The sequence below is a fragment of the Miniopterus natalensis genome, chromosome 5 (assembly GCF_054644295.1).
Source record: "Miniopterus natalensis isolate mMinNat1 chromosome 5, mMinNat1.hap1, whole genome shotgun sequence".
In the NCBI taxonomy this organism is placed as follows: domain Eukaryota; kingdom Metazoa; phylum Chordata; class Mammalia; order Chiroptera; family Miniopteridae; genus Miniopterus; species Miniopterus natalensis.
The window spans coordinates 62,462,622-62,490,375 of NC_142085.1; the positions used below are offsets into that span (position 1 = coordinate 62,462,622).

The following is a 27,754-nucleotide window of genomic DNA, read 5'->3' on the forward strand; positions in this document are numbered from 1 at the left end:
ATGACGGGGCTGTACGAGCTGGTGTGGCGGGTGCTGCACGCTTTGCTCTGCCTGCTCCGCACGTTCACCTACTGGCTCCGCGTTCGGTTCGGCACCTGGAACTGGATCTGGCGGCGCTGCTGCCGCGCCGCCTCCGCCGCGGTCCTAGCGCCACTTGGCTTCACGCTCCGCAAGCCCCCGGCTGCTGGCAGGAACCACCGGCAGCACCGGCACCGAGGGGGGCCGGGCCCGGGCGCCACCCACCCCCGGCTGCGCTGGCGTGCGGACGGCCGTTCCCTGGAGAAGCTGCCGGTGCACATGGGCCTGGTGATCACCGAGGAGGAGCAGGAGACCAGCTTCTCGGACATCGCAAGCCTCGTGGTGTGGTGTATGGCCGTGGGCATCTCCTACATTAGCGTCTACGACCACCAAGGTGAGGCCGGGCGCGGGGAGGGGCCCGGGTGGCTGGAGCCGCGGGGACCCCCGTCCCGCAGGTGTAGCCGGGGGCACAGCGCTCGCCGCTCACCGCCCACGGCGGCCCTCAAGTGCAAATTACAGTGCTAACACTTTCGGGGAAGAGTAAGCTGTCCTGAACACCCACCAAGTCCCTGAATTAGATTCAATAACTGTCTGTACGTTTTTAAAATAGTTCTTATTCATAATGCCCCAGGAAGGTAAGTGGTATTTGTATACCTTTGTTTCACAAGTGAGGGAGCGGAGTATCCACAACATTCACTGACTTGTCCAAAGTCACAAAGGTAGTAATAGAAGTTTTAGCTGCCTGTGCTTTTCTGCACATTTGCCCTTGTATTACACGACAGTGTTTTTTCAGAGAGGTTCAGGACACTCATCTTAGATCAGAGTCAAGCTATGGGGGATTTATGCTTGAGCTGAGTGGTTGGGGCCAGTAGGCTTTTGAACTGAGCTTATGAAAAGTATGTGAGAGACTGGATAGAGAGAAAAGAAAACTGTCCCCTGTCTTGGGAGGTCTGGGATGGAGCCTTGATCCTCAGTGGCCCACACTGTGTTTGACACTAACTGTCTTCTCATAGTTTTGATTGAGGGAATTTTCACCATAGGGAATTTTTGTAAACACTTATCAGGTGGCTACAAACCTAAAGCACCGTGCTAGGCACTGTCCTTGGAATCTTACATTTAATTCCATGGACTCTGGGGCTTGCATGGACTAGGCATATATATACTCACATAGGTGACATGGTCAATAGCAAGAAATGTTGGGAGTAAGGAACTACTGTGAAAAGGGAGAAGAGAAACTCTGAATGGAGGAACTTGAGAAGTTCATGCAGAAAGATGAGATTTAAGCAGGACATGTCAGAATGAGTAGGAGAAAAGTTTGAGGAATGCTCAAATTGTCATGTTTGGGTTTCAATCAAATCGTGAAGGCAATGGAATTTCCTTAAAGATTTGGTGAAAGAATGATTTAGTAGTATTGGTATGAAGGACAGAAACCAATGTTTTACTTTGTTCAGTAACTTAAACTACAGATTTTATTCTCTATTCAATAACTTAAATTTCACGGAAGCTACAACTTGATTTTAATCTTTAAATCTTTTAAGCTAGGTAGGTTTAAGTGTGGGTTGTGGGTTTTTTTTTCTTCTTCCCCAGAAAGGGTGAGTTGAGATCTGGGTAACTCTTACAGGGTGTTTGAATAATGTTTGATTGATTATAACATTTCTTGCATCCAGCAAGTAATATGGTGACTATGTAGCCTGTCATCATCAAATGATGACTTGCACTGTAGGGTAAAGTTGAACATACTCATGGGTCAGCGTTTCATGGAACTTGCCAAAGAACTCTGCAGAGGAGTAGAAATGATGAGAGTGTTAGGAGGCCACCCAGTCTTTGCTGAAAGCAATGCAACAGATAAATGCATTGCTTGGAGAAACAAAATAAGTGAAACAGATATGGAAATTAGTTGAATCCTTTAAGTTTAAGCAATGTGGTGAATTGACTTAAAAGTGAATCACTCTATCCAGGTGATTCTTTTAAAGCAAGGGCCATTTACCTTCTAGTAGGAAAGGAAAATGTAGAATTAACTAGTTTAACTTGGGTGACTGCCTGCTAGTGCAGGTTATAATATTGCCACACTTCCTTGTTCCCGAAATTCCTGTTATTGAATTGCTAATTGAATTCAGAAGTATCCTGTGTCATTCACTAACAGAAAACCATTGGTAATGAAAAGGAAGAAGTGAAGCTAAGTTCTGACTGACAACCAAAAGGAGGTTTACAGAGCATTTTCAGTGAATGAACTGAGAGCACTCTGTGTCCTAATATAAAAGTTGTTTTAGTTATTTCTTAAGGGGTAAGGAATAATTTCATTGTCTAAAATAAGAGACTTTCCCTGCTGGCCAATGTGACTCAGTTGTTGAGAGTCCTCTTATGCACCTGGTCAGGGTACATACCCAGGTTGTGGGTTCAAATCCTATTTTGGGGGGGTGTGCTGGAGGCAACCAATGGGTGTTTCTATCTTGCATTGATGTTTCTCTTCCTCTCTCTCTAAAATCAGTAATTTATAAAAAACATTGAATAAAATAAATAAAATAAGAGACTTTCCATTTACCCATTCTTGGTTTTTATTGATTTGATGGGGTCTTTCATACATTTACCAGGTGACAATTGAATATCTATTAAGTACCAGATACTGTTCCAGACAAGAGTATTTAGCAGTTAACAAAACAGACAAAAGTCCCTATGTTCATGGAACTTAAATTTTAGTGGAAGTCTGACAAATACTATAAATGAGCAAAATATGTAGTGTATTAGATTATAAGTATAATGAAGAAAACTGTCCCAGGGAAGGGGGATAAAATGTTGCAAATCAGTGGTGGAGATGGGGTGGAGTTTTAAATGGAGTGGCTTAGGAAAGCCACAGTGACTTTTCCCCCCCTTATAATGCTTTATTTAATAATTTCAAATGTTTCCATATGACAGCATATTAAAGGCAATCAGTGACAGATTAATTTTATTTTGGATCAAAACTTTGAAAAACTGCCTCCTACTCCACTACTTTGCAAAATTCAATGCTAAATATTTATAAAATGTACTACAACGCCAGCCTGCTCTGATGTAGAAATGATAGCTGTGTATTCTTGGAATTCTCTAACGAGCAGTCTTCCACTCACAATGAGTATGGTCCTGAAAGGTGTAAGGGAGCAAGGCATGCGGATATATGAGAAGAGTTGTACTTTTCAGGGGAAGTATAGATTCTAAAGCTTTACTCAGTTTTCCCTAGCAAACTTTTATTTCAGCTATTTCTATATAGATATTTAGTTTAGAAAAAAATTCTAATACCGTATTTATTGAGTACCTTCCATGATATAAAGCACTGGGATACAAAGAAGTATAAGAAATGGTGTCTCTTAAGGAGTTTACACTCAAATTAGGGATATTTACTAAAATTTATTACAAGCAAATATATAAATACTAGTGGCAGGTTTTTAAATGAATATTCTGATTATAATTGCTCTAAATTATATTTAGTCCTTAGACTAAAAAATCCATTGATATTTCCCGTGGTTTGACTCCTGCCAGCAAACTGATCCTTTTCTTTTCATCTGCCTGCAATATTACTTGATTATAATAATTTCTGCCAGTAATTCTTTTATGCTTCACAAATTAGAATAGTTTTCTCAGGAATTTCTTAAGCTCAGAATTCTAGTATGGAGGGAGACTAAGCTGTTTTTTCTACATGATTATAATTCAAGAAATTGGGATGGTATAAAAATTGGAGTTTGGGGCTTTTGGTTGAATAGCCACAGGGGTGCTATGCTTGCCTAGGTCTCACCTCAAATATCCCTAGATCCAGGGTATCTGGATATGTATTATTATCTTCAGTGGTGGAACCTGTTCATATTGCCCAGCTGTACTGGTGCCCTGCTGGGAACCTTGCTGCAGGGCAGTATTTTCAAAACAAGGACCATCTGTGAGTGAGTCATTGGGGATTCTTGTAAGAAATACAGATTCAGCACCGTGATTGATCAGACTAAATTAGGGAACGGGACCTGAGCAACTCTGTTTTTATCAAATGATCTTTATGATGCATTTGTATCCTAAAGTGTGACCCTAACACAAATCTCCCTGTTACTTGTCTTACATCGAATTATTCATCCTTCATTTTTTTTTTTCATGAGTGAGGATAATCGGGGTGGGTCTTAATATTACTTAGGATAAGTTTGATCTAGACTATGGTATTGACTTCTATGTGAGAATCGGTAGAAGACAAAAGAAATCCATTTTGTAGCTCTTTTTAGTGTCATTTCCATAGTGGTGTCTTACAAAATGTTTTTGGGCGTACAGAATGTTCACCCACTGCAGAGATCTGCTCGGTGTGCAGCCAACCGTCCCAATTTGTTTCCCAGTATTCGTATACCTCTGCTCCCTCCATAATTCGGTTACTTGATGTTCCTTCCTCCTGAAGTGTTCTCTTCTCCTTTTCCTGGTAAATGCCTATCTACCTGTCAGAAGGGTATTATTGATCCTTGTAAGTCCATCCTAACTGTCACCTCTTAGGTAGTCGTTCTCTACTATTTTTTTCCTAATCTTGTTCTATCTATCCTTGAATCTCCTTAGACCTTTGTACATCTCTAAAGGTCCTTCTGTTCTCTATTTTGTAAAGTTTTGGTGTATGTATGTGTGCCTGAATTTTCTTCCTAGAGTCTAAGCTCCTCAGATGCTATCAATCCTCATTTTTGTTTCTGCTACAGAGTGTAGCTAGTGCTGTGCATGTAGTCAGTATATATTTCTTGAATTGAAAGGAAGACTGCATTTTCTGTAATAAGAATAGTGAGCTGAGTTATAAGTTGTTTCTCAACACAAATTCTACCCAGAAGCCTTAAAATAGTGGAGGAAAATGAACATAGCTTTTTCCTTATTTATTTGGCACACTGACACATGCTGTTGGCAGATATGATTTTATTAAGCTTTATTTTTCTTATTTTGAAATACAGAGTTGCCGGAAGTATTAAAAGTCGAAATATAAATGCGAATTACATTTTAATATACCGAACAATGCAAACTAGTGTACCTGGCTTCCCTTATTGGGTAACTCATGTAAAGGAGCATTCTATTTCTAATTTTTACCTATGCATGATTCACTTCTAGCACAGAATTTCACACTTATCTTAGCATTCTGGAATGTCCTCTGCTCCTTTTTCTGCCAAAGGGCCAGCTCCTTGTTGGGAGGCTGTCAGAGTCTTGTGTGTCCATTCTGATTAGCACCTCCTAGATGGCCTCTCTCGACTGTTCCACCACTAGTTTTGCTGTCTTTGGAAGGTTCTAACTTTTGAAGTGGCCTCATTCTCTCAGTAGCCTTCTGTTTTACCATACTACTTGATCAATGTATGAAAATAAACTTTTACTTAATGGCAATAATTACTCTGCTGAACGCTTCCTATGTACCAGATACTATGCAAAGAGGTACGTTAAATCACTAGCAGTTTTACACATTGAGAAACTGAGACTTAGAAAGCAATACCTCATATCTAGCAAGGAGCAGATCTAGAATTTGAACCAGACTTTATTCCAAAGCTTTTACTTAACTATTATTGGTAAGACTTTTACTGGTAAGAGAAGATGACCACAATGCAATCACTTTTATTATTCCTTATTATGTAAGGTCGTCTGAGAACCTTGGTAAAGTGGCATTATCTACAGATGATAGAAATGATTGGTAAAATATATTTAAAGGCAGATAGAATTTTCTTCATACCACTATTGTAAATGTTCATCCTGTGAGTCATAGGAATCACTTTCCTTTTTTAATCAGATAAATTTAACTTTATGGAGCTCCTGCTCTATATTAAACTACTTATTTGTCAGGTGAGCAGAGTCTTTGAAGATAGTTGCATTTATTTATTTATTTATTTATTATTTATTATTTTAAAAAAATATATCTTTATTGATTTCAGAGAGAGGAAGGGAGAGGGAGAGAGAGAGAGAGATAGAAACATCAATGATGAGTCATTGATCGGCTGCAGCCCGCAACCCGGGCATGTGCCCTGACCCGGAATTGAACCCCGATCACCTGGGTCCTAGGTGGACGCTCAACCACTGAGCCACGCCTGGCTGGGCGATAGTTGCATTTTTTAAGTGTGCAACCAGAGACAGAAAGCCCACGAGGCTTGTTCATTTTACACATTTCTTCTGCCGAAGAGCTGGGACTGAAAACCCAGCACTCATCCTGCTATACAATGCCACCATTACACATTTCTGTTCCCTTGCTACATGCTAGTTCCAGTATAATTGTTTTCTATGAGGTATCCTGGGGCGCCCTTGAAGTAAAGCTATTTAATGGATTATAAGATTTATTTTGTTACGACTACTTAATTCATCTAAAATTTTAATTGCAGTTTTTTAATTTTATCTTAAATAATTGCTTTATATAATATATGTTTTCCTCTCTGAAGTTCGCCTCCAGTAGTGTTATAATTTGTTTGTTAGAGAATTAAATGAGGGTAACCACTAGTAACTTCCATGGATGTCCAGTTTAAAAAGAAGAAAAGTAGGCTGCTTCAATGACTGCACTTATTTACAAAGAGGTATTACTTTGATTCTGTAGTTGGAGAGATGCTTTGTTAACTAAGAGATTTTATTTCAGTGTTTATCTCACTTTTCTCCCCTTTGCTTCCCTTGTCCTTATAAATACTTGATGTTAGATGTATTTAAGGGATACAGATAAGATTTGCTGATTGAACACTTGTCTAATTAAATTCCTTGTTAGTTGGTGTTACGTTGAAAAAATATTAGGTCATGGCTTTATGGCCTGGTTAATGTGTAGATGCCATAGTATGGTATAGGTAGTCTAGATATTGAAACCAATATCATTCTAAAATATCATTTTAACTAATATACTAGAGACTTTTAAAGGCTCCAGTAAGGTACCCGAATACCGTATATAATCAAATAGGTGGATAGGGTATACTTAATTCCCCCTCTTTGAAATATTTTGTCTACAGGCTTCTGTGATAACACGTATGGCTGGATTTCTTCCTATCTCATTGCCTGTTTCTTTTGAGCCTTATATCTGGCTTCTCATTTGCTCCACTTCTAAATGTTGGGATGTCCTAGAGTTTTGTGCTGTTTGTATGTGCTTGTCTTTTTGTTGTTTGCTTTGTCTTCTAGATCAGGGCTCCACAAACATTTTCTTAAAGGGTCAGCTAGAAAATATTTTAGGTTTAGTGGGCTATATGGTCCCTGTTTCAACTACTCAACTCTGCTGGTGTAGCCAGAAAGCAGCCATGTGGCTGTGTCCTACTAGCAGTAGTTTGTTGACCTCTGCCTTGCTCTCAGTTTTTCCTATCTCACTAAATACTACTACATCCCAACCATTGCTCAAACTATAAACTTAGATGTTATACGTAAGTCTTTTTCTACATCATGTTCCACCTGCAGTCTTTCAACAGGCCTGCTTGGTCTTACTGCTAGAAAATATCTGAAGTTTTTTACTTGTTTTGGTACTTCATTGCAGCCACCCAAGGTTGAATTACTATCTTTTGCCTGGATTATTGCTCTAGTCTCCTGGTTGTCTTCCTTTCTATTCTGGCCCCTATACTGGACCACCCCTCCCCCTTATTGTGGGGATCCATTCTAACACCCCCTGAAACTGCAGATAGTACTAAACCCTATATATATATTTTAATATGCATACAGCTGTGTCACTTAACAACGGGGATATGTTACGAGAAATGTGTCATTAGTCATCTCATCACTGTATAAACATCATAGAGTGTACCAATACAAATATAGATGGTATAGCCTACTACACATCTAGGCTAAATGGTATAGACTATTGCTCCTGGACTACAGACCTGTACAGCATGCTACTGTACTGAATACTGTAGGAAATGGCAACACAGTGGAAAGTATTTGTATATCTAAATATACCTAAGCAGAAAAGATGCAGTAAAAATTCAGTATAAAAGAGAAAGTGTGTATGTGTGTGTATACCTGGGGCAGGAAGAGGATTAGAGGGAGGTTCCCTTTGAAGGAGAGTGGATGTCAGGAGGAAGGAGAACAGATGAAAGAGACCCAGAGAGAGAAAGCTTGAGAGGAGAAAGAAGGGGGAGAGAGAGGAACTGGAAGGGGAGGAAAGAAAGATAAAGAGAAATGGAGGGAAGGGAAGGGAATGTGTGTTCAGGAGTGTGTGTGCTTATGTCTCTGCAGGGATTGGCAGGGCACGCTCCTGGGCTCCCCACCTGGCCAGCTCCTGGCCCGCTCCTGGCCCCTAGTCATGAGTAGATACTGGGGCTGGATGGCGTGCCGAGTCTCCTTTTTTATTTAAACTAGCCAGAGCAGCTAAATTCAACATCTTGGTAAGGTCCAGCCTTTTCTTTCAGCATCGCAATCAAACTTTTTGCTTATAATCTGTTTTAGGCTATGGGACTACCATTTTATATGTGGTCTGTCGTTAATTAAAACATCATTAACCAGTGCATTACTGTACATACCTGTGATAAAGTTTAATTTATAAGTTAGGCACAGTAAGGGATTAATAAAAAGAACTAATAATGAAATAGAATAATAACCCTATACTGAAATGAAGATTATGTGAATGTGGTCTCTTTCTCTGATAACTTATCTGGTAACCTTGACAACTGCTAGGTGACTAACAGTATGGATAGGCTGGACAAAGGGATGATTTACAGTTGTGGGCAGATGGAATGGGATGCCTTGAGATGTCATGCTACTCAGAAAGGTAGCAATTTAAAATTTATGAATTATTTATTTCTGGAATTTTTCATTGAGTATTTTCAGACCATGGTTTACTGCAGATAACTGAAACACAGAAAGCAAAACCATGGGTAAAAGGGACTACTGTATAATCCATTCTTCACCTACCAGCAAAGTGATTTTTTTGGATAACATTATTCAAACTATGAACCTTCAATCACTGGCTTCTTATTGTACTTGAAATGTTTTCTGAGCTCATTACCAAAGCTCACAGACCCCTTCAGGTTAAGACCTTTGCCTACATCTCTGATAATTCCCCTCTTTGCACTTAATTTCTGTGCTCACCAGTTACATTGGCATTTTTGTTTTTCTTGAATATTGTGAAAACCTAAATGCTAAGGGAATATGTGGTATCTTTAATGGTAATGATTTCAGCTGAGGAAGTATTGATTTTTATATTTTAAGAGCTGAACAAAATCAGTAAGGCCTTTCCTGTTAAAAATGCAATTGTTAAAATAATCATGAGATTAGCACCAAGGAAGGATTCATGTTATACAAGTGAAAAAAGCAGGATACAGAATTGCATGATCACGTGCAGGACTGCACATGCATGTGGACAAAGACTAGGAAATATTAAAACTAGAAATAGTTGTGTTATAATGGTAAAGTGGATGGATGATTAGGGGACATTCCTTTATTTTCTAAACTCTGAACATCTTACATAGTTTTTAATATTAGAATTTAAGAGAGGTATTTTTTAGAATATAAAAAGAACTACATTTGGCCCTCAAAGTATATAGTGTTTATTAGGGAATGTCAAAAACATTGTAGCCTCTCTAAGGCCCAGCTTTCCTAGCCTAATATTTTATTCTTTCATGGAAACTGTAGATTTTTGTGGTTGTGTGCATGTGTGTGCTTTAAATATTTTTGGCTCTTCCATATTATCTTTTCTATATATATTTCCACATAGTTTATACTTGGGAAATTGAGAGAGCAACAAAACATAATGTAAAATTCTTTAAATCATTTTTGCAAAAATTTAATTTATAGTCCCAAGACATTCTTAAAGAATTATATGTTAGCCCTGGGGAACCTTTTTCAAAAGATACCTTTCATTTGTGAAAAGGTCAGTTTTATTTTATGAAGTTTAACTTTTTTGAGGGGAGAATTCAAAATTTAATAGTAAACTGGATTCATCATTCTTTATCTGTGTTATAAATAGTCACTGAACTGAATAATTAAAAACCAGGAGACCTGGATTTCACGCTAAACTCTTAAGACTCTTGACCAAGGGTAATTGCTTGACCTTTATGGGTCTTATTTCCTCATCTGTAAAAGGATGGGATGGAATAATGCTTGTAGCTCATTACTATATAATTCTGTAAAACACAGTTTTCTAAAAAATCTGAGCATTTGCATGTTTTTCCTCTTAGATCATTTATTCCTCAATGAATGTAGTCTCAGCCTCCTTTTACATAAAATGACTTCTGTGATAGTTTCTTTACTTTAATCATATCATTTTGGCTTTAGTTTAGATTCTATGAAAGCAAACAAGATGAATTATGATATGAGAAAAGGAATCTTCACATAAACTTAGTATTGTTAGAGGAATTGCCTGTCTCAGTCCAATGCACACTTACATCTTGTCGCATTTCTTGTGTATCATGTAAAGTGTGTATGTGGACTTTAAATCCTGAAGAAAGCTGTAAGGTTGTAATCTTGCTTATGTGTAAGTGAGATAAGTACCGTAATATAATCAGATTTCTGGATGGGGGTCAGGCTATGACGTATCAGGAGTCATCTTGCTGATAATCTGTTTTATCTATGAATTTAGCATTTCTCAGGCACTATACTTTTTTAATTTTCATCTCCTTATCCAAATCAGCCAAGACAAACGTTCTATTTAAAATAACTTTATGAAAGCCTTTATAAAAGATACTTTTTAACTATGTCTCTGAGTGATATTCCTCCTTTTTAACAGAATTTCTGTCTGTGTGCAATAAGGAAGTATCTGCTTTTGTTGTGAGAAGTTCCCGGAAATTTAAAAAAAAATTCCATTCAGTGACATGTTCATTTAGGTTTTGCTGTTGTTAGGTGACATTTTGTGCACCGATAATTCAGTTTATTAAATAAACATTGAACTCCTGCTATGTGGAAGGTGCCCTAGGGGAAAAGAGATGAGTTAGACAAGTTCACAACAAAGTACAGTTTAGTGGGTGGGGGGTGGGGTTAAACTGTAACTGTAATAAAATGTACAATATTGGTCTGTTAAGGAGTGTAAACAAAATGTGTGTATTTGGAGGGGGTGAGAGTCAGGAGGAATGGGGCACATCTGGCTGGTGGATTGAGGATAAGTGACATTTCAGCTGGCCTGTGAAGAATTAGTAGAATTTTACAGGTGTGGGGCTGCATAGGTAACATAACAAAGGTTCACAGTTGGTGTCACTTCCTGTGTTTTTGGAGAAATAGAAGGCAATCTAACTTGCTGGCAATATGGTACTATAGAGAAATAGAAAGATTAATTTATTTCATAAGTATAAATTATTTCCCACCAAGTATGGAAGCATAGGCTGGAATGTTAATGTTGATCTGACCAGCTTGTTCTTAATACATTCAGTATTTGGGGAGCCATTGACGATAATAAAGTTGGAATATGCCAGGATTGAAGATATACCCAGAGAAGATTAATCTTGTAGTCAGTCTAGCAATACATGAGAAGGGGCAGGAAAGATGCATTAGAAGGTGGTTGTAATATTATAAAGACGATTGTTGTTTGAAACAGTGGGGACAATGTGTTATCGGAGAATTGCATGAATTGCCCTTTTCCGTTAGTAGTGAGAGTGAGATTCTTGGGGTGCCGCTGGAATAAGAATTTTCCCAGTCCACCACGGGACAGTAAGATGTGGTAGAAAGCTTTATTAGATGGTATTATATCCCTCAGGTTGCAAAGTCCCATTTCCCTTAAACCAGCCGTGGGAACAGTGCAGTTGGGGATCCAGCAGAGCTAAAAGCAAAGCCAGTGTTCAGAGTTTCCATTCCAAAGTGGAGCAAAGACAGTCCCGTGTAGCATCAGACTAGTTATAGTCCATTAGTCCATTTTGTGTGGGGTTCACATGGCCCTGAGCCATGTGGACAATGCAGGAGTGTGAGAACACCCCCCTGCAACAGGAGTCCCAAGAGAGCAAGAGAGGGGAACTCCTTTGTTCTAGAGCTTCTGTAGCTCAAATCATTTTGCACTTGGAGTGACCACGCCTATTCTGGCTCTCAGGTGTGACTGACAGGTAATCATCTTCCCTACGTCACCCAGACCTTATTATGGGCATGCCTATAATATTTGGCCTTCCCTTTGTTCCTTTCCAGTTAATTAATAACTGGGCTAAATACAATGATGTCAGATGGACAAGAGGAAATGGGTACAGGAAGCATTGCTGTAGAAGAGTATGTGGGTTCTGCATATTCATAGGGGACTGAAGAGGTGGTGGTGATATGCTAGAAAGTAGAGAAGATGCCTGGGGTGACTGGGCAAGTAGTGATGCTTTTATTAGAAAAAGAACAAGAAGAAGGGCTAAGCTTTTCTTTTATTTATTAGTTATATAAACAGCAGTTAAGATTTTAAATCACCTGTTTTCCCACCACCCTTCTATATTTACTGTTTTCATATTGCCTTTTCTCTTCCAGGCCTTGTCCCTAAATGCATACAAGTTTCACTCTCTCTTTTTTTTTTTTTAACTTGATGTAATACAAGGTCTTTAAAATATAAACTGCTGTATTTTAGATGTGTTCATTTTCAGATGCTTACAGAACTTTTGGGTAGGGTTAGATGTTTGAATGAACTGGAAATGATAGGAACCAAATGCTAATCCCGTTTTTACTTAAAATTTTAATGTTTTGTTCATGGATGTTTTGCATTAATTTATTGTTTATCTTAATCACTGAGCTTTGGGCAACCCCTTAAATTTTGCATCACTTATCCTACCCTGTCCTGGTCTGGAGTGGTTTTAAAATCCTATGAGTAACTAGGGTCAGAGAAGGAGGAGTGCTTGGGCAGAAAGAGAGGACTGACATAGGGACAGGGACTGGGACTGGATGGGGGATGGGAGGGTGTTGGAAAGAGGAAAAGCATGTAGTGCAAATTGAGAAGGGGCCGTTCAAGGAACTGACTGAAAGGTGAACAGGGAGAGGACATTCAGACAAGCTTGAATGAGGATAGGATTTTGGGAAGGAAGCAGGGTGGTCAGTGTTAATGCTTCAGAAATGTTGAGAAGGAAAGAATAAAGACACAAGTGTGGACCATTTTGCTGATGAAGAGTGTCATCATTGCACTGGAGAGAGCAAGTTTCTGAAAAGCTTTCCCATTTTAATCTGGATGGGAAGGTAAATAGATTTATTTAACATTTTATTTTTAATAAACTTATGTCCTGGCAGTAGTGTTGTAGAAATTTGATGTTTTTAAATTTTGAAATTTGTATGCCTTCCACAATTTATAACTACGATATAGACCAAAGTGTGGTCTAAGTTTTTTTTATTTTTTTGCATAGGAAATTGGAAACCCAGCAACCATTGTAAGCCTGTATCAAAAGTTTATATGCTATTTTTGTGTAATACATGTGAATTTTATTATTGACTTGAGGCTAATGATTATATTCTATACACCTGTGTTACTATACAAGTATTACTGTTCTAAACAGTGCTAGTCAAATAGCTCCTGAGTTGATGTTGGTGTTAAGGTGGTGAGCATAGTTGCCTTCCAAATAGCTCCTGATATAAATCACTTTCCTTAAGAATTTTCTTTGTGTTTGGGAATATATTTGTTGTGTTTAATCTTGATCTGGACATAGTTGTTACAAAATATTCTCCTTTATCTTTCCCAGCTGAGAGTCTTAATGATTGTGGTCTTTGTTAGGGAGCGACATTCTTAGCCCTCTGCTCTTCTCCATGCATACTCCGTTACCTTTGGAAATTATGTTTATTATTTCTTCTGTGTGTCGCTCTTGCCTTAAGGAGGATGACTCCTGAATGTATATTTACATCCCCGTCTCCGTTTTTGTTATGCTACCTTTCCATCCTCACACCTAGAAAATTCTCCTAATTCTTCAGGGGCCAGCTGAAAAGCCGCTTAGCCCTAAAGAGGCCTTTCCCAGTCCCCCAGCCAGTCTCTGACTTGTCATCTTCTTTTAGTAGATGTTTATTTGTTGAGTGTCTTCTGTACCAGGCACTATGCTGGCTCCCAGTAAAAAAAACAGGTAAGATTGCTACCCATGTGGTACTCACATGACAACCTCTTTTGAACATTGTTCCCCCATGTCTCTTAATTACTTTTACAATAAACTCTTATCCAAATATTCTATCATCAGCTATGTAAAAGTAAACTTTTTTCCTTCAAACCAGTTCTTTTTGTAAAATTTCTCTACTTAAAACAAAGAGATGTTCTCATTTTCTAATACCAGGGATTAAAGCCATGGAAATGTCTGCGTTCATCTCTAAATTAAAGTCATCTCTTTATTCTATCAATTCTTCCTTTGTAGTGAATCCTTTTCCATTGCTTTATCAAAATATGTATAGACTTCTGCAGTAGTCTGCTTACTGGCCTTCTCTGTACTGTTACCAGGTTAATTTTCTTGAAGAAATAGATTTCCACACATTCCACATTGCTCAGAAATTGTTGGTTACCCATTGAGCAGACAAAATGAAATAAAAATTAGGACTGCCCCCTTGCCCCTTTTCTCAGATCCTTTGCACCGGCAGCATTTGTCTGTCTTTTGAGCATTCCATGTTTTTTCTTAAGCATTTTCTCCATCTAAATGTCCTTTCCATTTTCTTCTTTCAAGTGTTGCTTATTTTTTAAAGCCTTTTACCTACCAATGGAGACTGCTTTTGTCTTTGAACTGCTATTACATGTATACTACCAAGTTGGTATTTATATAAAGCATATTAAGCAGCTTCTGTGCTATTTTTATATATTTACTATGTTCTCTCTCCCAGTTAATCTTTGAACTCTTTTAAAATCATATCTGACTGAGAGGAACACTTGGTAAAGGCCAAAAAAGCAATGGCCACTAGAAGGTAGACTTCTCTGAAAATAACCAAAACTTGTCATTTGTTTTTAGTTAGGGCTCTTTATATTAGCTTTATGTTAAAGGTATGTCACATCGTTCCTTCACCCTTTTCGATGGCATGACAAATTTTTAACTTTCCTGTGCATGGTTGGAGAATCAGATCAGTTTTACATGGCATATGTCCACACTTCGTTGAATTTTCTTTTTCAAATTTTATTGATTGATTGATATTTTTAGAGAGACAGAGAGGGAGGGAGAGGGAAAGAAACATTGATTTGTTGTTCCATTTATTTCTGCACTCTGGTTGATTCTGGCCTGTTCCCTGACCAGGGATCAAACCCTCAACCTTGGCATATGGGGATGATGCTCTAATCAACTGAACTACCTGGCCAGGGCTGAATTTACTAAATTTTGTTAGTGTTATCTATTTTCTACTTTTTACATAATTCATATTGGCCCCTCTACCATTAAAAAAACTAATCAAATTGAGGTTATAGTTTTGAATATGCATAGTAAATCTGCAAGGAAATTATATGAGGCTAGGAATTTGGAAGATAGGTACTGTAGACCACTGCTGCAGTTTATAAATTCTTGGACGAGACCCTTGAGGACATTTGGTCTCAGTTTCATAATCTGTAAATAAAGTTGTTGAGTAAATCTCTTAAAATTTCTTTCTAGGTCTAAATTTCTATCATATTTATATTGATACCACATAGTTACCTCTGTTTTGTTTTGTTTTGGACATTAGCCTGAAGCTAGGTTCTTATGTTAACCAAGTTCTATTGTTATAATTTCCTTTCAGAATTCTAGTTTAGAATTAGTCATCACTACATTTCGCATTTGTTCAGTTCTGGATCCAGCATTGTTTTCACAGCAAATATACACTATTTATTAAAGAGGATAAATTACCCTATTTGGGATTTACTTGTTGTGTTTTTTTTAAAAGGTATTTTCAAAAGAAATAATTCCAGATTGATGGATGAAATTTTAAAACAGCAGCAGGAACTTCTGGGCTTAGATTGCTCCAAATACTCAACAGAGTTTGCAAATAGTAATGACAAAGATGATCAAGGTAAGCCTGAATATAAGGTTGAATATCTAACACAAGCAGACATGTTTTATGGTTCAAGGCAAATTCTGTCACTTGTTCATTTAATCATTCATTTCACCCTGTTAGCCTTTATTGTCACCATTTTTAATCATCAGATTTAGACTTTATTAAGTTTGTTAATAATTTTCAGAAAAAGGTAAAATCATCACTTTCATAGATATTAAAAAATAAACACGTTAAAGATTTTATTTAACTCATAAGCCACCAGGAACCAGGCAGATTTTATAACTTGTTCAAAATAGAATCCAAAGAGTGAACACATTTCTAGATTAGGAATGTTGAAATGGTTTTTATGTGGGGTTGGCGGGAATCTCTTTAGACAAGAATTTGGCATTGCTATCATTATCTAGAATCCTGTCAATTGTAAAATATCTTGGATAGAATCATAAATTTGATAAGGTGGGTATGTGTTATAGACAATACATCTATTAAAAGACATTTTTTGTCTTTGATCCTTTGTTACTACTAACTAATATAATTGTAGATGCTGTTTTAGACTTACAGAAATTGTAATTTACCCTATAATTAAAATTCCTATTTGCCAGAGGATTTATTCACAGGTATAAGGTCATTTTGAGTACTTTACAAAGAAGGCAGTATATAAATACATACACAAATGTGATGTGTGTGGGTCCTTTCAGAGGAAAGTAAGCTTAAGTATGTTTTGATATGGAAATTGAAGGGCTTAAATGATTCTTGTGTCCTTTAAGAAATGTACCTTTATTTGGGTCTGAACTTAATATATCTTGAAACTGATTTTGAAATATATCTGGAAGAGGGTGTTTTTATAATGTCTTGTTTGTGTTTTCCTCCAGTTTTAAATTGCCAATCGGCAGTGAAGGTCCTGTCTGCAGAAGATGGAAAAGCAGATATTGTGCGAGCTGCTCAGGAATTTTGCCAGTTAGTAGCCCAGCAGCAAAAGAAATCCACAGATTTGGATGTGCATATGTTAGACAGTTTACTTAGTAAGTCATACATATTTGTTTTTAGTTTTTTCCCTTAAATACACAGTATGAAGAAGAATATCTAGGTTTCCTTTCACATTTTAAAGCCTGATTTTGTTGTTTTTGTTGTTGTTATAAGTGTTGTGTTTCTGAAGTTTAAGATCCTATGTGAAAAAGGTTTTGAGATAACAAAATTTGTAGTCAACTCATTTGCATGAGGACTTACTGGTAAAGGAGGGGACCTAAGAGGATTTTGGGGCGGGGAGTGATGGATATTCTTAAAAAGAGGACTTCTGCTTATTACCCTTCCATCCTCTGGGATGTTTTTCTATACCAACAATGAATTTTCTAATTCACCAACTGGGTGTCCAACAATTTATTTTAATTCTAATACTAAGTACCCACAGTTAGATTCTACCAGGTCTCAGTCATGCAAGACCACTCTCACTTCAGATGCTAGTTGCAGTTCTCTGACCACCTGTACTTCAGATCAACCAGCTATAAATAGGTGTTCCCATGACTCCCTCCTAAGGTTTGATAATTTGCCAAAATGGCTCACAGAACTCAGGAAGGCAGCTATGTTTATCCATTTGTTACAAAGGATACAACTCAGGAAAAGCCAAATATAAGAGGTATACAGGGCAAGGTTGTGGCGGGGAGTTGGGGAGTTAATGCACCTCTGGTATAGGTATCAGGTAGCCATGCTCTCTTTGGGTACACCACTTTCATTGTGTTTACCAACCTGGAAAGTTCTCCAAATCCTGTCCTGTAGGGGGTTATAGAAGCTCTATTACCTGGGCACCATTGATTAAATCATGAGCCATTATTGATTGAGCTCAGTCTCCAGCCCCTCTCTCCTACCTGGAGGTTGGTGGCTGAAAGTTACAAGCCTCTAATCACATGGTTAAATTCCTCTGGTAATTGGCCCCTATCCTGAAGCTATCTAGGGGCCTACCAAGAGTTACCTTATTAACAAACTCTGCTGTGGTTGAAAGGGGCTTATGAATAACAAAAGATACTCTCGTTACCCCTATCACTCTGGAAATGCCTAGGGTTTTAGGAGCTCTGTGCCAGGAAACTGGGACAAGACCAAATATGTATATTTTTTTATTATACTATAATATCACCCCCCCCTTTCCTTTTAGTTTGAACTCTGTTAAGTTTGAACTTAATAGTTATTTAGGAAGCAGTCCCAAGAATGTAATCTTCCTGTCATCCATGACTCCTTTTTTAGGGTTCCTTCTATTACGATATACCAATCATACCACTCTATTTGTCCTTTCATACCAAATACAGCATTTTATTTCTTTTTCTTCAGCTGGCCTTCTTCTATAAAGGCCTTTTTCTTCTATAAAGGCCTTCAGTTTGCGTATTCTCTCTAGAGCTCCCAAGGAACTTTTGGCCTTCACTTTATAGTCCCCCTTTTTGGAGCATTGTCCTTGACCCTGTTGAAGAAAGGCAATAGTTATAACTAGTGCATGTTCACTGATAACTTCTACACAGCCATACAATTTTAGATGTACATTTTTGTTCATTCACATACTTTCTGTCTTACTCATTTATTTTGGAGAAGTGCGAAAGTATTGAGCCCAGGTGTTGTCTTCAAGAGTTGTAGACTGATGATAAATGAAAATGCGCACAATCTGTAAGTTAACTCATTAACTTCACAGAAGAAAGCCCTCGGAATAACTCACCCCAAAAGTTCTCTTGTGACTGCAGTAACCTCTCCTCTTCTACCCCCAGCATGAGGCAGCTACTGACCTGTTTTGTGACTATAGTTTAGCTTTTCCTAGAAATTTTATATAAATAGAATCATATAATATATAGCCTTTATGACTTGTGTTTACTCAGCATAGTTTTGAAGATCATTCATATTGTATGTGTTAGTAATTCATTATTTTTTATTGGTGAATAGTACTTTATTTTATGGATATACGACATTTTGTTGATGTCATTTGGTTTGTTTGAGTAATGCTGTTATGATCATTCATGTACAAGTCTTTATGTGGACATGCTTTTCTCTTTCTTAGGTAGATAACTTATGAAATTGCTAGATTGTGTGGTGAGTGAATGTTTAACTTTTAAGAAACTGCCAACTGTTTTCCAAAGAGGCTGTACCATTTTACATCTCACCAGCAAAGCAAAAGACTCTAGATTCTCCACATCTTGGACAAGACATAGTATTGGTTAGGCTTGTTCTTTTCTTTTCTTTTCTTTTCTTTTCTTTTCTTTTCTTTTCTTTTCTTTTCTTTTCTTTTCTTTTCTTTTCTTTTCTTTTCTTTTCTTTTCTTTTCTTTTCTTTTCTTTTCTCTTTTCTTTTCTTTTCTCTTTTCTTTTCTTTTCTTTTCTCTTTTCTTTTCTTTTCTTTTCTTTTCTTTTCTTTTCTTTTCTTTTCTTTTCTTTTCTTTTCTTTTCTTTTCTTTTCTTTTCTTTTCTTTTCTTTTCTCTCTTCTCTTCTCTTCTCTTCTCTTCTCTTCTCTTCTCTTCTCTTCTCTTCTCTTCTCTTCTCTTCTCTTCCCTTCCCTTCCCTTCCCTTCCCTTCCCTTCCCTTCCCTTCCCTTCCCTTCCCTTCCCTTCCCTTCCCTTCCCTTCCCTTCCCTTCCCTTCCCTTCCCTTCCCTTCCCTTCCCTTCCCTTTTCCTTTTCCTTTTCCTTTTCCTTTTTCCTTTTTCCTTTTTCCTTTTTCCTTTTTCCTTTTTCCTTTTTTTTCCCTATTCTTATTTTTTTAACCATTCTAGTAGGTGTGTAATAAATAGTAAGTATCTCATTGTGGTTGAATTTACATTTTTTCCTAATGATTAATGATATTGAGCATTTTTCACATGCTTTTTCTCATTTGTTCAAATCTTTTGCCTATTTTTAATGGGTTGTTGGCTTATTGAATTCTAAGAGGTCTTTACATATTCTTGGTATAAATCTTTTATACTAAGATAAGATATGGCTTACCTTTCCTTTTTCTTAATGGTTTTATTTAACTTTTATGAAATCCAATTTATCAATTTTTCTTCTGTGGATCATGCTTTTGGGGTCATATCTAAGAAATTTTTGCCTAATTAAAGTCACAATTATTTTTTCCTATGTTTTTTCTAGAATTTTTATAGCTTTAGCTGTTAGATTTAAATATGTAATCCATTTTGACCCAGCTTTTTGAATGGTGTGAGGTTTAGGATGCCAGTTTTTCTTCTACCACCATTTATTGAACAGACTAACCTTTTCCCCTTTTACTGTGGCTCCTTCATTGAAAATCAGTTTATCGTAAGTCTGTGCGTTTATTTCTGGGCTTTCTATTCTCTTCCGTTGGCCTATATTCTTTTCTTATAATTCTACATTTCCTTGGTTCCTGTACCCTACTATAGTAAGCTTTGAAATCAGGTAGTGTATATCTTTAAACTTTGATATTTTTTTCAAAGTTTATTTTTTGCTACTTGGGGTCCTTTGCATTTTCATATACATTTTAGGGTCAGCTTGTCAATCCCTTTGAGTTTGACACTTTGAGCTAGCAAAACCATAGGTTTTCACCATTGCCCCCTCCTTCCTGCTGACAACCTCCAATTCTAAACTGGGTCCATATCTTTTGGCTACAAGCAGCAAACCTGCTAGTTTTTGCTGTCAGTCCTGTGCTGGTAAAACTATGGTTTTCTCCAACTGATTGCAGGTAGAGGTATGAGCATTGGGAGCATTCCCAGGCAGAAAGGCCAAAGATTCTTACCATTCTTAAGCTGAAACTCTAGCTGGTACTCCTTTGTTTTGTTTTTTTAAAGAATAAAAATTTCCTTCTGGTTAATATCCAGTGCCCTTAAGTGATTGGTTTTGTCCAATTTTTGAGAGGATTTATCACCTTCTTCATAACACTATTACCTGTTAGTCCCTTCTTGTTATTATTTTTTAATAAAGTATTTGCTTTTTCATCAGGCAGAGGAATATGTGTTCTTTTACTTAGTCCATTCACTCTGCCAACATGGACTTTAAAGACACTCTGTTATGAAAATAATTCTTTATTACTACTGGGTGCCATCTAATGTAGTCTCCTTATTTAACAAGTGAAGGAACTAAGCCCTAGAGAGCTTGTGTGACAAGAAAGCTAGGGGCAGAACTGAGGTTATTAGAAAACGTTGGGTCCTGTGTCTCTTGGATTGTAGCATATTTTCTCTTATACCAGTGACTTTTATTTTAAAATTTATCTTACAGCAGCTCAGATATCTTTATCCCCTTTTTTTCTCAAGCCAGGCTGTAAAGCAAAAAACGGCCATGTCTTTGTCTCCTTTTCCCCTTCTAGGGAGCTTGGGCTCTGGGGAACATTGAAAACATTTGTACGGTATAGTTGGGAGTTGGTGTTTCTGGTTCCTTAGTTATAAAATGAGGGTATGGGGGTAGAAAGAAGAGTAGTTACTTTTTTTCTTCTCATTTGAAGTTGTTTAACTCTGACCAGAAAAGCATTTGTTTCCTTAAAGCAGTGTGGTTCCCAGGATGCTGTGAGAACACTTGAGACTTGAAAGATAGATGGGATTTGGGAGATGCTAGTAGGTTTAGGGTGGGAATCGGGTTACCCTTCTTTATCAGGTAATCAATACAGTTAAATGAACTTTACAGAAAACTTCTACATTTGGAAATAACATAGATATTAAAGTATATGTTGGGCAGTGGGATGAGGGTATGGATACGTAAGTCTGAAGAGAACTAATAAAGCACAAGAAGCCGATCTGAGAAACAGGTTTTTCCCCTGGTCATTTTATTTGTAAGCAGTGCATGTGAAGTTCGTGTGTATTTCTTTCTTTTCAAGGTTCAAATGGTTTTCCTGATCCTGATGTAGTATTGAAGTTTGGTCCTGTGGAGAGCACATTAGGCTTTCTTCCCTGGCACATCAGATTGACTGAGATTATGTAAGTAATTAAAAATGTACTGACTTTGCTTCAATTCAGCAAGAGTTTCTGGGGCCCAGCACTGTACCAGGTTTAGTGGGAATTCCCAAAAAATTATAATGCTGAATTCTTTCCCTCAGGTATTTCATAGTATCAGTGGTAAAATAAAGACATATAAATGCTCAGACACAGAGTATGGTTGTGCAAATGTTTGGTATTGACACCAGTTATCATAGGAGATCAGGAGTGAGAAACCTCTGTAGGCCAGAGCTGTTGACTATATAGAAAGGATGTGATTTGATCTGGAGTATGTAAAATGGGTAGAATTTTTGTAACTAGAGAAAAAGAAGTGTAGGGGATGGGCAGGGAAAAAAAGAAAAGCAGGTGTGCAGGGCAATGAACACCACGTTTTAGTGATATAGTGAGGGGACTGGCCACACCAGAACAGGGGGTTAGTATTAGATAGTGTGAGGTGAAATAAAATAATTTGGGGGTGTAGACGTTGGGAACGCTTTAAATACCAGCAGAAGGAATGTATAATTGTTTGGACTGGCAGAAGGAAACCATTGAGCTGGTGGATAATGCCGGAATGGTGATCTTGGAAGATTTGTTTGGCAACTGTGGGATAGAATAGATTGGATCTGGGAAAGAATGAGGTAAAACACAAGTGAAGGGACCATAGCTATACTTTAGGGGAGAATACAGTGAAGAGAATGAAATTGCTTATTTCGAGCAGTTTGGTAAGCTTTTTGTATAAAGGGTCAGGTAGTAAATATTTTAGGCCTTGCGGGGTCTTGCAATGACTCCTCTGTTGCAGCTGCTCAACATTGGCTAGTAACAACCACAGGCCACCTGTGAACAACTGTGTTTGAGTGCACTCTGATAAAACTTTATGTATAAAAACAGGTCTTCGCTCCTGGGCTGTATTTGTCAACAGCTGATTTAAAATAAAGGAGAGACTTAGGAGCCTTAAAATATATTTAAATTCTACGTTTTAGGAGGAAAATACTACAATTTTATCTCTCATGAGAACTACCTATCAAGTATAATTGCAGGCCTAGCACTTCACTAATTGTGAAAATAGAGAAGAAATTAAATGACTCCTCTAAGTTTAAGCCTAAGTGACCAGGTGAATTACGGCGTTATTGAGAGAAATGGAAAAGCCAAGGGAACATTGATTTTTGAAGGGGAGATGTTGAATTCAGGAATAAGCTGATTTTGAGGCCATAGTCTGTTCATATGGAAACATGTAGGAGGGCAGAAGAAAATGTAGAATTGGTGCTTGGATGAAAAGTCAGGCTAAAGATGAACATGTGGGGAGTGTCAGTATCTTGGAAGTAGAAGTAGTGAGCCTTGAGAATACAGGACCTCTCTAAAGTGTACACAGAGGAGCGCAGTACCAAGGGGTCAAATGCTTCAGCTCGGGGCCTGGAGAGGAAAGGTGTCAAAGAGGCAGAAAAGAGCATGTAGTATGTTAGAGTCAGAAAGGGCTATAGATCATCTGATGCAGCCTCCTCATTTTACAGGCGAGGAAAGTAGGGAAGAGACATCGCTCAGGCTTGTCTCAAAGTGGAATTAGAACTCAAATCTCCAGACTCTGGGTTTCCTTAGGGAGGTATATATTTCTCTTGTCTATTTTTCTCTAGAGCTTTCCAAGTCATTTTGGGTGCCTTTCAGGTGAGATCCAAAAAGGTAACAGTGCCACTTTGTGACATTGGGAGTAGTTTGGAAGGAAGAGTGTGTCTTAAAACAAATCTTGGTTAGAATCTTTGCTATGCAGCTCAGTAACATGACTTTGGAAACCTATTTAAACTTCTCTATATTTGTAAAATGGGCAGTTAGACAGAGTTGAGAATTTAAATCTGATAATGGACACCAGATACTTAGCATGTAACAGGCTTTCTCATGGATCTCTGTACATATGTCTGGCGTAGCTCTATATTATATTGAAGTTTGCTCTGTATTTGTCTCTTGTCCACCAGACCGCAAGCATCCTGATGGCAGGAAAAATGTCTTAATCATAATACGGAGAAGAAGGGTGGGGCCCTGACAAAGCTGAGCAGGAAATAGCACCACTACTTCTGAGGCACTGCGGGTGGTGGTGCTACATGCTTCTTGAGGAGTGACAGGAATGAGACTGTTGATAAAGGGCAAAATGAGGAAGATGTAGGAAAGTGGGTAGTTTGCGGAGGACACTTGAAGCAAGCATTAGCAAGAAGAATCATTCCATTTGTCCTTTGAGGATATCATTCCAGTAGAGTGAAGAAGATAGAAGGTCACTAGCAGAGACTATTAAGGGGGAAGGAAGTGAAGTGGGGACAGATTAAATGTCAGTTACAGCTCAGAGCTGGGGTTTGGAGAAGGAAGGATGAAGTGTGGCCAGAGAGAACACGGGCAGGCGGTTCGCTCATGGTAGGCTCCTTGAATCCTTTTCGTGGTGCGTGTGACTGGAATTCTGAGTGTGGCTCTCATACAATAACCAGGTGTTTGGCTCTCATACCTCTTGGAATTTCCAAAGCATCACCATAAAGCTGTATAGAGGTTTTTAAAAAGATGTTAACTATTGAAAATTATTTAAGTGTTTAAAATATTTAAAGGGGAGCCTTGTCCGGGTGGCTTGATTGGTTGGAACGTCATCCCATACACCAAAGAGGGTTGTGGGTTTGATTCCCGGTCAGGGTGCGTATGGGAGGCAGCCGGCCAATGTCTGTCTGTCTCTCTCTCCGTTCTCCCTCTCTCTCTGCCCGCTCTCCCTTTCTTCCCCTCCTTCTCCCTCTCCTTCTTCTTTCTAAAAAAATCAGTAAAACATATTCTCAGGTGAGGATTTAAAAAAAACAAAACACTTAAAGGGGGACCCTCCGGCTGTGTGCTCACTCTGCCTTTAAAGCCCTCCCCTTCACACTGCCATTGACCCCTTGAGCAGCCGGAGTGGTGGAGATAGACACTGCTCATTTATGGTTACTCCCCACATGGCTTCAGCCTGTCATGGTGCAGGGATGCTGTGCTCCTCAGCCAATGCCAGGTCTTGAAAGGCTTTCAGAAACATTTCAGGTAGTACTGGCTTTCCTCTGACAGAAAGCTCTTGAAGTAAGTTTGACTGAAATCCTGTATAAATAGATCTCCAGTTTTGCATTAATCCAACTTATGCTTTCAGAGGTTCTGAACCTCTCACTACAAGTTGCTTTTCTCTGGTGGAATGAGATTGTTTTTTACTTGAACTGTTGCACAGTTAACAATCATTTAATAGAAATGGTTTACATTCTCTATGCTTATAGTTTACTTTCTTCTGTCCTTAAACTCTTTTTGGTCATTACCCTTCTGGTTCCCCCTTCAAATCATAGTATGTCATCTAATTGCTTCTTTCCCCCTGTGCTTCCTTTTCAGCTCTTTGCCTTCCCACCTAAACATCAGATATGAGGACTTTTTGTCTGCCCTTCGTCAGTATGCAGCATGTGAACAGCGTCTGGGAAAGTAGCCATCACTGGTTGCATAATTTGATTTCAGGCTTTTGGAGAAAAGGACACAAGTGACTCTGATGTTTACAAAGCACCTATGAAACCCTGTACACACCTAGTTCATAATCCTTATAATTTATCAACAAACACAAAAAAGTGTCTTACTTGAGAGTAAGTATGTGTGAGTGTGTGTGTGTGCGCATGCGTGTGTGTATGGAAATAAACTTATAAATGGGAAGTATTGGAGAAGGAAATACATGGACTTGCTCCTTTGAGCAAATAGCAGTAATGTTAGAGGAGCTGAAATTTCAGTTTTAAAGCCTTCAGCCCCAACTATTTCCCTGTTTTTGTAGGGAGATGAGTGGGTGTTTAGAGCTATTGGATTGTTATTTTGGGGGGAGGGGAATACTTTTTTTCAGTCTTTCCTGGTGACCAAACTTTAATTTTTAAGAATAATATATTGACTTATTAAATGGAAGCATTCTGAGTTTGAGGGATTTCCAGAGGAATGAGTTCCATGTTGCTCACATGTTAAAAACTTGCTCACCATTGAAGCAGAAGGAATACCTGTTTCCAGATACCCGTCCATTTCATCTCATCGTTATTGTCAGACAATGTGACTGGAGAGTGTTGATCTTGGTGTCTTTGTTCTGGGTTGTGAAGATCACTTGAAGAAGAACTCTCACTACACTGACATGCAGAAATTAAAAAATTTAAGTATTAGGCAGTTCATAAAAGGTAAAGAAGTTGTAATCTGAAAAGTAAAGGGGGAAAGTTTCATAAAAAAGGACAGAGTTTGGATTTTCATTTTTGTTTGATGGACAGTGTGCTGCATAGTATCCAAAGTTACTTAAAAAATATTTCCATTAACTATGTTTATTTAAAATAAGCATTTGAGGGAAATTACAAGGCAGCTCTTTTCCTCAAAAGTAACCTGTTCCTTTTTGGAATCGCATTTAGGACCATGTTAATACCCAGGGTTTTTGCTCAGTAAATCCTGATGGTGACTTTGTAGAAAAGATCTTTAAGTGAGATTGAGGCCTGCGTAGGTAATAAAACATTACCAAAGTCTACAAAGTAATTTAATTTTACATGTTCTCTTTCATGACAGAGAACAGCACTGGTTCTGTTATTTTTTTAAATGAATAAGTGATTTTTTGGTAGGTGTTTAATATTTCTTTCCTCACTGCTGATCCTTAGACAGAAACCATTCTTTATAGTTGATGGACTGTTTTCAGAAAAATCTTATCAACAGATGTATAAGAGTTATCTAAAATTGTACGTTTAGAATGGAGAAGTTTAAATACTAGGTTTCAGAAGTCTGAAAAATGACAGCGAAGACTGGATTTGGAAAGCAAGGTCTGGACTTGCTTGTCAGAATCTGAAGGTATGAAGAATAAACGTTTCAACTTTGGATTTCAAAACCCCATTTATGATTTTAAAATTATACTTGAAATAAAATGTTTAAACTAAATTTTGGTTTAGTGATATTACTTTGCACTTCATAGTTCTTTTGAACATTGCAAGACTTTTTTTTTTAAGTCAGTTTATTGCTGAAAGTTTTGTGTGAAGCTACAGCATATCTCTAAACTTTACTAGAGAATTTTTTATTTCTGTTCCCCTGTACTGTGATTCATGTTGTATTGAGGCTTTTTTTGGCCTAAGTTTAAGATTGAATTTATGCCTTTTATAAACATGTCATTTTTTAAACATTTGGAATGTGTATAGCTTTAATGAATTAAATGTAATCAGCCCAATTGAAGTGAAGAAATTTTATGTTAAAATGAAATTAGTCAAATAAATTACCCGCTGGGATATAGCCAAAGTCACTAAAGGTTTCATAGTTTATTTTCTTCCATTTTGTAGCAGTGTAGTGTCGCACATCAGAGTGAATCTTTAACCTGTGACCCGAGTCTATTTTCGTCCTAAGAGAAGACCCGTGAAACAAGTTGCTAAGGATTCTGAATTCAGATATAGGCATTCCAGATCCTTCTCCTCACTAGTACAATCTCCACAATTTGAATGGCATCGGTCATTCTGGAATTTCTGCCAAAATTAGCACTAGTTACTCATCATTGGGGCTCCGTTTGCACTCCCAAGAACTGATTATTTTAAAGAAAGATGTTGTTTGTCTTTATAGCTATTGAAGGATATTGTCTTTAAGTTGTTTCCTCCTGACAGTACCCATAATGGAAAAATTACCAAGACCTACATTGTAGATGGCAGCTCAGGTGGAGCATAGCAAAAAGTCAGAGAGTTTGAATTCCAGTCCCAATTCTGGTTTTGTTTTGTTTCTTAAAAATGATTAGTTACAAAGTTTGAAAGCTGGTGTTGATGCGAATAGCAAATTGTGGTATATTGTGACTAAGGCTTAATGCCTAAGAGAGGGTGGTATTGTTAATAAACAGTGCCAAACACACTGTGCATATCTACAAATTAATCTTTGAATGTATGTTACTTGATAGCTCTCTCCTCTTGTGTGATGGTACCGTGCAGTCAAATCTTTGTGATGTTTTATATGGCTGTAGACTTTGGTGACATGTAAATAATGTGTAAAGCAAGTTTTTATGATTAAGGAATCAAATTTATTGAATTTTATGACCGAAAGTTGAAAGTTAACATGTATGAACAAAAACAATAAAAGAATATACTCTTTTCATGAA

General features: G+C 37.8%; 1 protein-coding gene across 1 annotated transcript; it reads left to right on the forward strand.

Moving 5' to 3' along the window:
• NUS1 (NUS1 dehydrodolichyl diphosphate synthase subunit) lies at positions 1-27,754 on the forward strand. The gene is made up of 5 exons (XM_016198709.2): positions 1-412; positions 15,670-15,795; positions 16,650-16,799; positions 21,558-21,657; positions 25,021-27,754. The coding sequence occupies exons 1-5, from the start codon at positions 1-3 to the stop codon at positions 25,109-25,111; spliced, it is 879 nt and encodes a 292-aa protein (XP_016054195.1). The 3' UTR covers positions 25,112-27,754.

What these genes read in the sequence shown, in the direction of transcription:
- NUS1 (XM_016198709.2), top strand. Translation starts at nt 1, where the DNA reads ATGACGGGGCTGTACGAGCTGGTGTGGCGGGTGCTGCACGCTTTGCTC. An exon ending in TAGCGTCTACGACCACCAAG is followed by an intron (nt 413 to 15,669) that starts GTGAGGCCGGGC and finishes TTTTTTTAAAAG; the next exon opens with GTATTTTCAAAAGAAATAAT. An exon ending in TATGTTAGACAGTTTACTTA is followed by an intron (nt 16,800 to 21,557) that starts GTAAGTCATACA and finishes TTTCTTTTCAAG; the next exon opens with GTTCAAATGGTTTTCCTGAT.